The sequence below is a fragment of the Anomaloglossus baeobatrachus genome, chromosome 11 (genome assembly GCF_048569485.1).
Source record: "Anomaloglossus baeobatrachus isolate aAnoBae1 chromosome 11, aAnoBae1.hap1, whole genome shotgun sequence".
In the NCBI taxonomy this organism is placed as follows: domain Eukaryota; kingdom Metazoa; phylum Chordata; class Amphibia; order Anura; family Aromobatidae; genus Anomaloglossus; species Anomaloglossus baeobatrachus.
Window position 1 is genome coordinate 126,212,951 of NC_134363.1, and position 15,583 is coordinate 126,228,533.

The following is a 15,583-nucleotide window of genomic DNA, read 5'->3' on the forward strand; positions in this document are numbered from 1 at the left end:
TTGCAGGGTGCAGCATTAGCTGTGAGTGGCTGCTGCTAAAACCCTATCATAACCTTTGATCTACATAATCAAGGAACATCATGGGAACTGTTGGACTACGTCAGACCTGGGGACTTTGTTTCCTAATAAATTGGTGAACGAAGAATAGTCTCTCGTTTTTATTTCTCTATTTTTATGTTTTTTCAGGTTTTCATTTGTGGACTATGTCAGAATCCCTGGACTACAGCGGACCTTCATGTTTTTTTGTTTTTTTTCTATAAATTGGTGGACCAGAGAAAGGGTAAAGCCCAACTATCATAAGCCGAATTACTACTGCACCAGGGCAAATTGGGAAGAGCTGAGATAAAGCGCCAGAATTGGTGCATCTACTTTGATGTACCCCTGCTGGGGTGGCTGCGGGCTGGTATTTTTAGGTTGAGAAGTGCCAAATAACCATGGACCTTCCCAGGCTGATATCAGCTCACACTGTTTGCTTTAACTTTGCTGGCTGTCAAAAATGAAGGGGACCCCACATCATTTTTTCTTTTAATTATTTATTTGGTTAATAGAGGTAAAATCTATCATCTATCTATAATCTATCTTTGAACATCTTTAACACATAAAACCCATTAATTTCAATGTCATGCATTTTTTCCGGTACATGTCACATGTGTATGTCACATTAACGGCACACATGTACACACGGATGGGAGACACATACAAATGGATGTACACATGGATAGCACACACATACACATGGATAGCACAATGCTGTCACACGAACAGCACATGGATGACACAAACGGCACATGAATGGCACACACGTACGCACAGATATCACAAGAACGGCGGCACATGGATGACACGCATATACACACAGATGTCACACAAACAGCACATGAATGGCACACACGTACACATAAATGTCACATGAATGGCACACGGATGACATGCACATAGACACAGATGTCACACAAACAGCACATGAATGGCACACACGTACACACAGATGTCACACGAATGGCACACGGATGACACGCACATAGACACAGATGTCGCACAAACAGCACACGGATGACACACGTGCACATGGATGGTCACACGGATGGACAAAAAGGAAAGTGCCATGTGTGTATTTTGTGCACATGTATGAAGGGGGCCTTATAGGGGTTGTCCATTACTTTGCTGTTGATATTAGGCCAACAATTTCAGATTGATAGGGGTCCAACACCTGACACTTCCAGCTACCAAGTGCTATCATTGCCGGCGGCAGCCTAATGTAGGCAGTGCACAGAGCCACACAGCTCGGTTTTGTTTACTAGCCATTGCTGAGGATTGCAGCACTGTTTACATCTGGTCACCACAGCCAATCGGTAGGGGGGTGGGCATCATACACCTCTGGTCTGATAATATGTAGCATGCTAGCTTTAAGACAATGCATTCAAATCCCACTAAGGACAACATCTTTAAGGAATTTTGTCTGATCTTTCCAATTTTAGTGTGGATTTCTCTTGAGTATGCCAATTTCCTTGCATACTCCAAAGACATAGTAAAAGGGAACTTAGATTGTGAGCCCCTAATGGGACAGTGATGACAATATCTGTAAAGAGCTGCAGCCTACGATGGCACTATATAAGCAAATTTGATAAATAATAAGTAAATATTGGTGGCTTATCTTAAAGCCTGATAATCAATATCAAAGTAGTGGACAACCCCTTTAAATGAGTTGCTAACTTCAGACAACCTTGCTTTTTTTTGGTTTGCCAATAATTGACTGATCACCCTACCATCGCACCAATAGAAGCAGGTAGTGAGTACTTCTCACCTTCAGCCACACTGCATGGAAAATTAAATATTACACAGTACCCAATTAAATAAATGGGATGTCCATGTAATATGAGAGCTTTTTTCTGTTCTGGCAGATGGAAAGGCGGGGTACGAATGTCCCTTTAATTGACTTATAATGCCCTATAGGGCCATCCTAATTAACCATTTTACTGTTGCTGTCATTATTATTGTTATTCTTTACCACTACTGTCATTATTTGGGGTTCGTAACCCTATGTGTTGCTGTCCAGCAGGGTGGAAAAGCGGAAGGTGGCAGACCCAGTGGGGACATTAAAGGACAAATATTTACGACCATCTCCACTTCTTTTTCACCCCCAGGTAAATTGGTTATTTCTACCTCTCAATAATTCCCATTATGAAGTGAACACTTATTCTTTCTCGTCATTATTTGTGACTGTAAACAAACTCAAAGACCTTCACAAATGACTAGTAGTCAACCTGACATGGTCATCTGGGGTATAAAGGGGGCTTAACACGCAACAATATCGCTAACGAGATGTCGTTGGGGTCACGGAATTCGTGACGCACATCCGGCCTCGTTAGCGACGTCGTTGCGTGTGAAACGTACGAACGACCGCTAACGATCAAAATTACTCACCTAATCGTTGATCGTTGACACGTCGTTCTAATCCCAAATATTCCTGCTGCAGGACGCAGGTTGTTCGTCGTTCTTGAGGCAGCACACATCGCTACGTGTGACACCCCAGGAACGAGGAACAACACCGTACCTGCGTCCTCCAGCAACGAGGTGGGCGTGTCTTTCTTTAGGCTGCTCTCCGCACCTCCGTTTCTATTGGATGGCTGTCGTGTGACGTCGCTGTGACACCGCACGAACCGTCCCCTTAGAAAGGAGGTGGTTTGCCGGCCACAGCGACATCGCTAGGCAGGTAAGTATGTGTGACGGGGACTAATGATATTGGGCACCATGGGCAGCGATTTGCCCGTGACGCACAACCGACGGGGGCGGGTGTGATCGGCAGCGACATCGCTAGCAATGTCGCTGCATGTAAAGTGGCCTTTGGCGTACATGCCCACGATCAGTAATAGCAGCATTTTGGATACAGCGTGCTTCCGCTACGTCGACAACGTTGCATTGTACATTACAAGCACAGTGGATGGGACTTTAGAAATCCCATGTCCACTGTGCTTCTTTTCTCCGCAGCATAAACTGACCTATGTTGTGGCTTTCCGAGGGAGAACACAGACAAATGACGCAGCACCCCTAACCGTGATCGTGGGCACAGTCCGCTGCAGTCTCCTGCGCAGAACACTCGTGGCCCCGCAGGAGAGGACACGCTGCATCCAGGACAGATCGTGATGTTCTTGTTGGCCAAATTATCTAGTACTTAAAAACTAAGATGAGCAATGTTAGAACCATATTTATCCTCAAACTACAAACCTATCAAAGGGAAGAGTAAAAGATGGACTATTTGACCAATCATAAATGTGGCTAATGTAAATAGTGTTCCATTAATAGTAAAAAATTGGGTGCCCATTTGGCAACTGTAGCGCCAATGTGTAAAGGATTAGAATCTTACAGATATCCTAATCATGTCTCCCCACATGGCGAACATTGGGGAATTATCTGGTAGCTTCTTAGTCATATTTTAGTGGATCCAGCCAAGATCCATCCCAAGGAGCATCGGTAATGGTCTACAGCCTTGGAAAAATCCAGCCATAATAACTCTGCACTCCCATAAAATATCATAGTGGCATAGGTAGAAATAAGACCTCAGTCCATCTAGTTCAACCTTATCATTAGTCCATAAAGCTCCAGATGATCCCTGTGAGCCACTAGCATGGATCATTCATGATGTAATCTGCATGACCCCTGTGACCAGTTATGAGCGAGATCTCAGCTTCTCGGTGACCTCATTGCTTAGAAGACAAAGAGACTTCAGGACGTCGACTAACAACATTCTTTTCTAATGTGTTCAGCAATTATTATTATTATTTTTTTTTGGAGGGGGGGGACCAGCCATTCTTCTAGAGAAATCCACAGAATTTCCCACCTCACTGCTAAACATAGACCCCCTCATTGTTTCACCAACTTATAGTTAATAACTTCCAGTGATTTTCCTTCTAGATGACTGGATAATGGCAGCGGGCCCGCCAGAAACATCCTGTGTTTGTCTGCTTTAAAATAGTGGTGAGATTTACTTGTAAAGGATCTGATATGACAGAGCAGTCAGTGGAGCCAGCAACAGGGCTCAGGAATGGTCTTGTGGTCAGCAGTGTTTATCCAGCACAGTAGCGCCACCTAAAGGGCTATATAGTAGCTACAAGGGTGGATTTTTCTAGTAAATTTCCCCAGCTTCCTTACCAACCAGCTTAGTTATGATACACATGTGATAAATGAACTCATTGCATTATTGCAGCATTTATCTTGAGCACTAGCTTGCAATTATATGCTGCAGATGATGGCATCCTACAAAAAGTAAAAATAAATACTGCTTGCAAATTAATACTGCAAAGGCTGGTTTGATATGTCTGATATTCACAGGTCAAACATGGACAACCATGTATGATGCATGGTCCCAGACCAAAACTCTGCAGCCTCAGGGGCCCCTGACCAAGCCCCATAGGGGTCCCTGACCCAAACTCAACAGCCTTATAGGGGCTCCTGACCCAAACTCAACAGCTTCATAGTGGCCCTTGACCCAAACTCAACAGCCTAATAGGGGCCTCTGGCCTGAACTCAACATCCTCATTGAGGCCCCTGATGCAAACTCAACAGCCTCATAGGGAACTCAGACTCAAACTCAATAGCCTGATAGGGGTCCCCCTGACCCGAACTCAACAGCCTCAGAGGGGGTCCTTGACCTGAACTCAACTTCCTAATAGGGGCCCCTGACCCAAACTTAGCAGCCTTATAGTGACCCTGACCCAAACTCAATATCCTAATAGTCACCCCTGACCCGAACTCAACAGCCTAATAGGGGCCCCTGATGCAAACTCAACAGCTTCATAGGGTACCCAGACTCAAACTCAATAGCCTCCTAGGGGCTCCTGATTCGAAGTCAACAGCCTCATAGGGGTCCCTGACCTGAACTCAACATCCTCATAGGTGCCACTGACCCAAACTCAACAGCCTCATAGGGGCTCCTGATACAAACTCAACAGCCTTATAGGCTGATGACTTGGGTCAAAACAGAAAAGCTGGTCCAGACATCTGTTCTCGGATTGTGAAGGTTGATGTGAGACTTGAGAAACCATCTTAAAAGGACTTTCCATTTTCCAAAAACCCTTTACCCTCGAGGTGCAGTTTGTGTGAAAAAAAAAATGGCTTTACTCCTCCGCACCCGGTCCTGCAACGAGTTCCCACCACTGTTCCTGGTGTCTTTTATTGTCTGCAGCATCCATGTCATGTTGACAGTGCTGCAGCCAATCATGGAGCTCAGCAGCTCATGCCATCTACTCATTGATTGGCTGCACATCAGCACTGCAGATGATAACAGACACCGAGCGCGGTGGCGGAGACAGCGCCGGAACCAGGGAAAAGGAAGTAAGAAGTGCTTTGTTTGTTTGTTTGTTGTTTTTAACAAACTGCACCTAAGTACAGGAGTTTTCCGAAGACGTAAACTCCTTTTAAATGATGAAATATATATTTCCCTATGACATTGTACTTTGATTATCCACATAAACATGGAAAAGTTCACATTTACTATGGAATATAAGCTTAATTTATAGCCTGGGTGCGCTTAGTGTAAAGAATAACGAAATTCCTCATGGACCATGTATAATTTTGATGCCAAGCTTAGAAAATGAAATAACTAAGAATTACAGGTTACGATTAATAAAGATAAATAGATTTCCCTTTAAGACTCAGGAGACGACTTTTTGAGACTTTTTACGGTGGAGAGTAACTTTTTACCCCCCCCTGCTGGTCAGTCAGTGAAGTGATCCAGCCCCCAGATCCTGCCCTGTGCCTTTCGGATTTGTTCTTCCAGCTAATATTCTAGCTCTGTCGCTGCTCGGAGACTTGGAAGTGATCACTTGGGGCTGAACTGTTGAAGTTACTTGAGCTTTATGTTGGCCTGTATACACCGGAGAGCATAAATCTATTGATTCAAGCCGTTTATGGCTAATTAGTGTATTTTATAGGGTTTATGAATGGCTGCCAACGTGTTACAATTTATATTTGGTAATTACAACAGCTTTTTAATAATGATATCTTTTTAGAACAATGTCTTGGCTGCAGTCATCCCGAGAGTCTGGCTTAATGTATTGTAAACGTGCAAAAGGTCAGCCCTTGTTGTACAATAGACCATCTAGTATTTGATGTATGGCTTCCTGCAATTTTCCGCTCCCTCACCGTCTTCTTTGCTTTTTCTTTGGCTTTGGTTCAAACTTGTATTTCATTTTCCCCTCAAAGCAATATAATCTGCAAGAAGCTTCTTCACGTTATAACTGTAAAAGCGGAGGTTACGTTCCCCAAGAAAATGGAGATTCATAATGAGTATTGGGTTACAGAGTTGTAGCGGGGTTATTGGATCTCTGCTCTGTTTCCTGGAAAGATGCAATGTAGCAAGGCGAAATGTTAAATGACAGTCCCATTCATATGTACATTAAAAGGAGTTTGTCGGCACAAAATGACTGTTCAAACCAAGCCCAGACGATTGGTGCACCCTTGGTGTGGCCAAGCAGTTTAGCGCACTTATGTAGCTCCCACGTACGCTGGGCCTGGTGATGTCGGGTCTGGGGATGTCATGGGGTGGCCGTTTCGCCCGATTTCGTGGCCCCGGGGTGTACAGTAAAGGAGGGGATGGTAATGGAGGTTTGATTTCGTGACGCCACCTGCGGTATGCGGCCAGGAAATATTCGCCGCTGCTGTCGCTGTCCTCCGGGCACATGGTAGTAGCAGCCGGGATGTTTCTGCTCCCCACAGGTGGAGTGGCCCCCAGGGAGATGACGGAGGTAGTAGTGGTGCGTTGGAGTGCAGGGCTGAGAGTGCTGACAATAACCAGACGACACAGATTGGTCGTTTCCTTTTACCTTTACTGGTAACAGGTTGTAGTCCCGAGGTTACCGTGGTCCAGTCAGCCTGGTAGTGGGGAGGAATGTCTCTTTGCCAGGTACATTGGAGGCCTTCCTTTATGTGCTTTGGATGTCGGATCCCCGTGGCTTAAAGCTACTTGGGGACCCTGGTTCTTGGTTGCTTAGGGCTATGTCCCTCTCTGAGGAGCAGCGTGAGCCGGATATGGGGCCTGCATGTTCCTTTGCGGCCCCGGGCTCTATTTTGCTACTTCGCCTTAGGGCTTTGTTCGTGGGCCAGATAATATGGAATCTCCTGCCCTCCGGGTTTTACTGCTGAGCTTTTAGTACTCAGTAGTCTCTAGGACTCTGGTGTCCTGTACAATGCGCTCGGTCCTGGAAAGCTTGTAGACAGCTCTCTTACAGAAACCGGTCTCCTTCCTCTCCTCCAGGGTTCTGCGGTTCCTCTTCCTGTTCCTCTGACTAACCCCTTCCCATCCCAGAATGCACAGGGGAGACTAGTCCCAACTAGGAATTGAGCTCCCCCTTCAAGTCAGGAAGTGTTGTGTGAAATGGTACCTAACATTGAGACCTTCCCCGCTGCTTCCAGGCATAACACTGTCCTCCAGATGAAGAGAACAATGCCACTGTGGCTTCCATGACCACTGGGGTGCCACTCTTACACCTACCCACTATCCATCTATGCCCTTCTACAGATTTTCTAAAGCCAAACCTGTCAATCAAAGAAGAAGAAGAAGGCAGAGATAGATGCAAAACAGTAGGTGGGAAGTTGCACTGAACTGTTTGCTCATGCTGAGGGTGCACTGAGCGATTGTGCTTGGTTTGAACAGTCATTTTGTGCTAAGTGATTGAAGAAATATTATTTATTTTCTATATAAAAGTTCACATACTTAAAGATGGAACATAGATTTTTACTTGCACTGTTAGAAGCCTTAAGCCGTGGTCACACTGGCGTATAGCATCTGATGCGAGTGTGAGCCTAGTGTCATTATACCAAGATCTCATTCTCTCGCATGTGATAATCAGATCATAAGTGCAGCGAGGATGGAGAGATTAATTTTGCCTTCTCTATTCTCTGTCTCTGTGTATATTGGGCTGCACTCGGATGACATCAGTGCAGTCCGATCTGTCACATGCACCTATAGACTAATATGGGTGCATGTGATCTAAGACACGCTGACAAGCACGTCTCTCCACAAAAATTAACTTATGTTCAAAAAAGACAGTATATATGTATTTTGCCTTAACCGCTGTGCACCCCAAAGTGGTTAACGAGGCATGAGCAAACAATCTCGCAGTGCTCTCGTCCGATTTAAACGCTAATGTTAGCGAGCCCTTATCCTGTTGTCTTCATCGCCCCATGTTGAGAATTTTACCGGTCAGAGGTATATTTAGGTTCTCATTCCCGTGAATCAAAGAATTTTTGTTTTCCTATTCCTTTATGTAAATAGTATACCATAGCCAAGGCAGAATGGATTGATATGAAACCAGTACCCCAGCCGCCTACCTGGTCAACCCAGATCCGCCTCCCATCAATACTCCTAAGGGTGAAGAGATTTAGAATATGCATTTACCGCATTTTTGAATATAATAAGTGATTGACACTTATCATGGCCTGTCAGCCTGGGCTTCAGGGGCGTATACCATTGGTGCACAAAGGCTACAAATCAGATGGAACTGTCCATTATGAGGAGCCATTGACTGAAAAGGGTCCATGTATTGTTCTTGCACAGGAGCCCCTTTTGTCTGTGTCCGCCACTGCTTGGGTTGCACTCCTATTTTAGGATTACCTAGGATATTGCATCGTTGAGGTGCAGCAATGTCCTCATTACATGTCTTTCAAAAGGTGAGTTGTTTGAAAACTCACATTGTAGAAAATTTAAATATTCTGTAACACATTATCAAGGATCCAAAATATTCTTCTTCTCAGCAGGTTTTCTAACTCATTCTCCATTATTATATATAGATGTCAGCCATCGAAACCATGACTGAAAAGCTGGAAAGCTTCGCCAACTTGAAGTCCGACACAGGAAGTTCCTTACCGTCCCTCACGCACCACCCGTTCAACTTTCGCTCCCCACCTCCAACTCTATCAGATTCAATCTTACGGAAAGGAAAAGAACGCTATACCTGCAGGTACATGACATGAAGCCTTCCTGATCATAATGTACTAAGCACTAGTGATGGGCGAATAATAACTATTCGGGTTCGGATCATTTGTAACGAATCCCAAAGTCATATCTCGGTATTCGTCACGAATAATGAACCTAATGCAAGTCAATGAAGATTTCCCAGAAAAATGCTCAGGTTCCCCATTGACTTGCATTAGGTTCGTGACAAACCCTGGAATAGTATTAGGTATTTGGTATGCATAATCCGAACCCTTAAGGGTGCTTTACACGCTGCAACATCGCTAATGATATATCGTCAGGGTCACGTCGTTAGTGACACACATCCGGCATCGTTAGCGACATCACAGCGCGTGACACCTAGGAGCGACGATCAACGATTGCAAAAACATCAAAAATCGTTGACACATCGCTCCTTTTCATAATATCTCTGGTGGTGCATGCCGCTGGTTGTTCGTCGTTCCTGCGGCATCACACATCGCTATGTGTCACACCGCAGGAATGACGAACATCTCCTTACCTGCGTCCACCGGCAATGAGGAAGGAAGGAGGTGGGCGGCATGTTCCGTGTTCCGGCTGCTCATCTCCGGCGGCATGTTTCAGTCGCTCATCTCCTCCCCTCTTCTTCTATTGGACGGCCGTTTTGTGACGTCGCTGTGACGCCGCACGACCCACCCCCTTGAAGGAGGGATTGTTCGGCAGCAACTGCAACGTCGCTAAGCAGGTATGTGCGTGTGACGCTGCCGTAGCGATAATGTTCGCTACGGCAGTGATCACCACATGTCACACAAACGACGGGGGTGGGTGCTATCGCTCACGATATCACTAGCAATCGATAGCGATGTCGCAGCGTGTAAAGCAACCTTTACAGTTACTATTCGCCCATCACTACTAAGCACATGAGGATCCTATCAGTGTACCCCTGAAATATTGACAACAATGTACTGTATACCTACAATATAAACAGCAGAAGGATCACTTTCATAATCCCATCAAAGGAATCTGTCACATCTACTTCTACATCCAAACCACATTAAGTGCATTAAAGGGCAGACGTTTTCCATCAATAGTGGATTAAAAGTAAAACCATATACTGTCAGATTAGTAGCAAGATTTCCTGCCTCATATCTAAATGAGCAGTTAATATAATCAGGCATATTCATTAACCTGTAAAACAGCTTCTTCTCCATCCAGATGACAACAATGTCTAGATTGCTCCAGAATTATGTAAATGAGCCAAAGGAGTTTAAAGGGAATTTGACATCAGGTTTTTGCTATTTAAGCTGAGAGCAGCATAATGTAGGGACTCACACCCTGATATCACTTGCTCATCTGCATACTGTCAATTTTGATACAATCACTGTTTTATCTGCTACAGCTTCAGCAGTGCTCTGAATGCTGAGCTGTGTATAACCCCGCCCACACCACTGATTGGCAGCTTTATGTGTACACTGTGCATTAACAAAAGCTGCTAATCAGAGGTGCTTAGACCAAGCAGTTGCGGCTAATCAGAGGTGGCTATACCGAGCAGTTGCTGTTAATCAGAGGTGGCTATACTGAGCAATTGCGGCTAATCAGTGATGGCTATACCAAGCAGTTGCTGTTAATCAGAGGTGGCTATACTGAGCAGTTGCTGTTAATCAGAGGTGGCTATACCGAGCAGTTGCTGTTAATCAGAGGTGGCTATACCGAGCAGTTGCTGCTAATCAGGAATGGCTATACCCACTAGTTGCTGCTAATCAGTGATGGCTATAACGAGCAGTTGCTGCTAATCAGAGGTGGCTATATCGAGCAGTTGCTGCTAATCAAACCTGGCTATACCAAGCAGTTGCTGCTAATCAATGGTGGCTATACCGAGCAGTTGCTGCTAATCAGAGGTGGCTATACCGAGCAGTTGCCGCTAATCAGGGATGGCTATACCCACTAGTTGCTGCTTATCAGTGATGGCTATACCGAACAGTTGCTGCTAATCAGAGCTGGCTATATCGAGCAGTTGCTGCTAATCAGGGATGGCTATACCGACAAGTTGCTGCTAATCAGTGATGGCTATACCGAGCAGTTGCTGCTAATCAGAGGTGGCTTTACTGAGCAGTTGCGGCTAATCAGAGGTGGCTATACTGAGCAGTTGTGGCTAATCAGAGGTGGCTTTAATGAGCAGTTGCGGCTAATCAGAGGTGTCTATACCGAGCAGTTGACAGCGATGGCCAAGACAACTAGCCCTGTAGTGATAATCTCCTGCTGATAAAACACTGATTTTATTAAAACAGCAACACACAGCCTAATATGTGACACAGCTATACCTGCTGGCATACTCCCTTTAACCTTTTCATGAATAGCTTTTTCAAAATGTATATTATAGACAATCCTGGTAACAGGACCATGGAAGCAGAGACAAATATCCTTCATATTTTGTGTCATTCCAAAGTGTTAATAAAGAGAATAGAGGCAGGGTAGCAACTGCAAAGAAAACAAAAGTATTAATTTCAAGTTTAGTTTTGGTGCCGATATTGGCCCTACGAGCTGTGTATAACCCTTCCCTTGCAACTAATTGGCAGTTTTCTGCCTATGCACAGTGTAGACCTATATCTGTCAATCACTAGTATGGGCGGGATTATACAAAACTCACTTTTCAGAGAACTGGTAAATCTGCTGCAGAGAACACAGTGATTTTATCAAAATTGCAGCAAGCAGCTCAGTAATTGACACATCTCTGAAATCAGGGTCTATGTCTCTACATCATTCTGTTCTCAGATGGGGGAGCAAAAGCCTAGTCACACATTTCCTTTACTGTCAACTTGTTGCTAAAGCTTAACATATTAGGCTAATCTTCAAGAAATTGCCAAATCTGGTCACCGTTGTCTCCACATTGAATGTTGATCCTCAGTGTGTCACTGTCTGGCCATCAATACAGAATGATATATATATTTATTGGTGTTTTTTGTCTCATTATCAGGTACTGTGGCAAAATTTTTCCAAGATCTGCAAATTTAACAAGACATCTCAGGACCCACACAGGAGAACAACCATACAGGTGGGAGAAAGCAGCATTTATTTATACTATTAGTGAAATATTGAAGACTAAGGGGTACTTTGCACGCTGCAACATCGCTAGCCGATTGTAGCGATGCCGAGCGCGATAGTCCCCGCCCCCGTCGCACATGCGATATCTTGTGATAGCTGCCATAGCGAACATTATCGCTACGAAAGCTTCACATGCACTTACCTGCCCTGTGACGTCGCTCTGGCCGGCGACCCGCCTCCTTCCTAAGGGGGCGGGTTGTGCGACGTCACACGGCAGGCGGCCAATAGAAGTGGAGGGGCGGAGATGAGCGGGACATAAACATCCCGCCCATCTCCTTCCTTCCGCATAGCCGGTGGAGGCAGATAAGGAGATGTTCCTCGCTCCTGCGACTTCACACACAGCGATGTGTGCTGCCGCAGGAATGAGGAACAACATCGTATCTCCTATTGGTGCGACATTATGAAAAAGTCCGACACTACACAGATCACTGATTTACGACGCTTTTGCGATCGTTTAATCGGCGCATCTAGGCTTTACACGTTGTGACGTCGTTACCGGCACCGGATGTGCGTCACTTTCGATTTGATCCTGACGATATCGCAGTAGCGATGTCGCAATGTGCAAAGTACCCCTAATAGTTTACTCTACAATGGCTAGAAAGGCATGCAACCATTGTGTAGCCCCTACTATTGCATCCTATAGTCCATAACCGAGGACCTAGACTATAAGTTATGGTTTAGAGGCCATACACTTTGGATAAATGTCGGAGGTATGGTCGTACAATATAATATTATTAAGTAACAAAGTTACAATTAAAGGTAGGGCTATAACAAATGTGAGAGATAGGTGTTATCATGTCATCATGTAATCAGTCATCATGGTGGAAGCATCACAGCGTCAGATGGCTGCACTAAAGCAATAGGGACAATAAAATGAAAAACCTTCTAGAACGTACAAACTTCCAATAAATCAAACATGTCTCAATGATGTCACATGCGCACAGACATTTCATTGGCCGGCGTCTCATGAGAACCGATTCAACCTCAAAAATGGCTCCCTTCATGACAAATATACTTTATATTCACATCCAGGAGAAAGTGGTCCAACATAATCTTAGCAATAGCATTGATTTATTTCCCTTGGCTTGTCCAAGAATAAAGTAATATGTGTATTTTGTGTAAGACGTCAGCTATAGACTGACTTCTGGTCGGATTAGTTCCCCGGGGATCCGATGTTTATAGAACAATTTAATTGTCATCGATTTTCTTTTGCTCTCTGACAACTCTGACTGTCAGCTTAATTGTTTTGAAAGTTTACGCGAGTGTCTGTTCCATCTTGTGAAAGTCTCACTCAGAGATGTCTTGGAAGGAATTAGAAAAAAATAATAATAATAATGATGATTTTTTTTCTTTGCCCCGGTATTCTCACTTTCTTGTCTGCCAGCTCAGAATGTTCAATTATCAACATATAAAATGACAAAAAAAAATATAAAATGCAAAACGGTCATGTGCTGTGAGTGACTAATGGGAAATATTAGAAATCAGAGCTGGCAGTGATCACTAAATGTTGTGTATGTTGGAATTATCACATTTTGTCCTAATTTGGCTTCTGCAGATTTGGTGTCGGTTGAAGAGAGCTCAACATAGAACGAAAAAAAATCTAAAACTAAGACGCAGCAAAATACCGTAAACCTTTACTGAGTGGCGGTCATTTAATACTCAGACAGACTGCACTAAGCCATTAGTACTGAACAGTCTGTATTACATCCATCAGTGTGCACAGGCTGCAAGTGTTCTCGGCAGCGCGAGTCCTGTTTACACAGGATGATGTGCTGCCGAATATGATGATCTTTTGTGCTGCACAAAATATTACTTCACTGGATGATTGAGCGTTTTGCCGGAAACGTTTACTGATTGGCGGTCATTTAATAGTCAGACTGTGCTAAAGCCCCCGTCACACATAGCGATATCGTTAGTGAGATCACTGAAACGTCACAGGTTTTGTGACGCAACAGCGACCTCGCTACGTGTGACACATAGCAGCGACCGGCCCCCCGCTGTGATATCGCCGATCATACCTGAACTTCCTGGTTCATTTTTTGATCGTTGGTGTCCCGCTGAGCAGCATGCATCGCTGTGTTTTTACTTTGTCTTTTCAACACCCATCAGAATAGCTGCTGTGTGACAGGGTCCCAAAGACCGCCTTGGATCACCATATCGTTGCTGCGTCATTACTTAGATCTGCCTGTTTGACAGCGACCATGTAGCGACGTACCAGCCATCCTGACCAGGTCGTATCGTTGTCGGGATCGCTAGAACATCGCTACATGTAACGGGACCCTAAGCCATACGTACTGAACAATCTGTACTACTTCCTTCAGTGTTAACAGACTGCAAGTGTTCTCAGCAGTGCGAGTCCTGTTTACACGGGATGATGTGCTGCCGAGTATGATGATTTTTTGCGCTTGACAAAATATTATTTCACCGGATGATTGAGCATTTTGCCGTAAACCTTTACCGATTGGCGGTCATTTAATAGCCAGTAAGACTGCCATACATACTGAACTACATCCCTCAGTTTGCACAGGCTGCCAGGGTTCTTGGTAGCACAAGTTTTGTTTACACAGGATGATGTGCTGCCGAGAATGATGATCTTTTTGTGCTGCATGATCAAATAGTATCAAAATACAACTATAAATCTTTACTGATTGGTGGTCGTTTAATAGCCAGACAGACTGCCCTAAATCATACGTACTGAACAATCTATATTACATCCCTCAGTGTTCTCAGCAGCGTGATTCCTGTTTACACGGGATGATGTGCTGCCGAGAATGATGATCTTTTGCGCTGCACAAAATATTATTTCACCAGATGATCGAGAATTTTGCATGTTCAACAGCCTGTATTCATGGCAAGATAATCATGGAACAAATTGGATTGTTTGATTAGTGACGGCCTAAAGGGGCTACAGCATGTCAGCTACTGAGAACATGGATCCCACATTTAGTGCCCAAACATACGTCAAGGTAGCTGCACGATTCAGCCACTCATCCTAGTTTACTCATTGGGGATTCATTTTTGGGTCCTGTATAGAGATGAGTGGACTCGTGGAAATTCAGTTCGGTGGGTTCAGCCGGACTTTAGATAAAGTTCGGTTTGGAGCCTGGACTTGACCGACCCTAATTGGGTAGTTTGGGTCTCTGTTGACATGCAGCCAGCCATAAACAGATCACTTCTGGGGGATGGTGGGCAGGGATTTTAGATTATTTTTTGGGTTTACACTACATATGATCACGCTGTTGTTGCCCCAAGTGCGAGTAGATCAAACACTGCAAGTGACTCGCACTGGGCTGAGCACCGAGTGTACCCAAGCACAGCGATGCTCGCAAGAGTGGTGTTCATACGTAAAGCTCCCGAACTCTGTCTTTTTGTAAAGTCTGTGTTTGGTATGAACACCGAACCTTGGGTTCACTCATCTCTAGTCCTGTATGGTCAGGCACTGGATGAAAAACTATAATGGAGCTATTGTAGAAGGTTCTGCATGAGCCAACCTACAGTCAGGGCCAGAAATATTTGGACAGTGACACAAGTTTTGTTATTTTAGCTGTTTAC

The 15,583-nt window shown here is 44.6% G+C and overlaps 1 protein-coding gene across 8 annotated transcripts in view; it reads left to right on the forward strand.

Annotated features, from left to right (window-relative positions):
• Window positions 1-15,583, forward strand: part of PRDM16 (PR/SET domain 16) — an 869,912-nt gene that overhangs the window by 819,482 nt on the left and 34,847 nt on the right. For 6 of the 8 annotated variants that reach the window (XM_075328421.1, XM_075328423.1, XM_075328424.1 and 3 more), the window contains 3 exons: window positions 2,057-2,144; window positions 8,788-8,957; window positions 11,904-11,981. In XM_075328421.1, coding sequence (XP_075184536.1) covers window positions 2,057-2,144; window positions 8,788-8,957; window positions 11,904-11,981 — 336 coding nt within the window. The remainder of the gene's footprint in view (window positions 1-2,056; window positions 2,145-8,787; window positions 8,958-11,903; window positions 11,982-15,583) is intronic. The other 2 variants (XM_075328422.1, XM_075328425.1) reach the window with 1 other exon arrangement.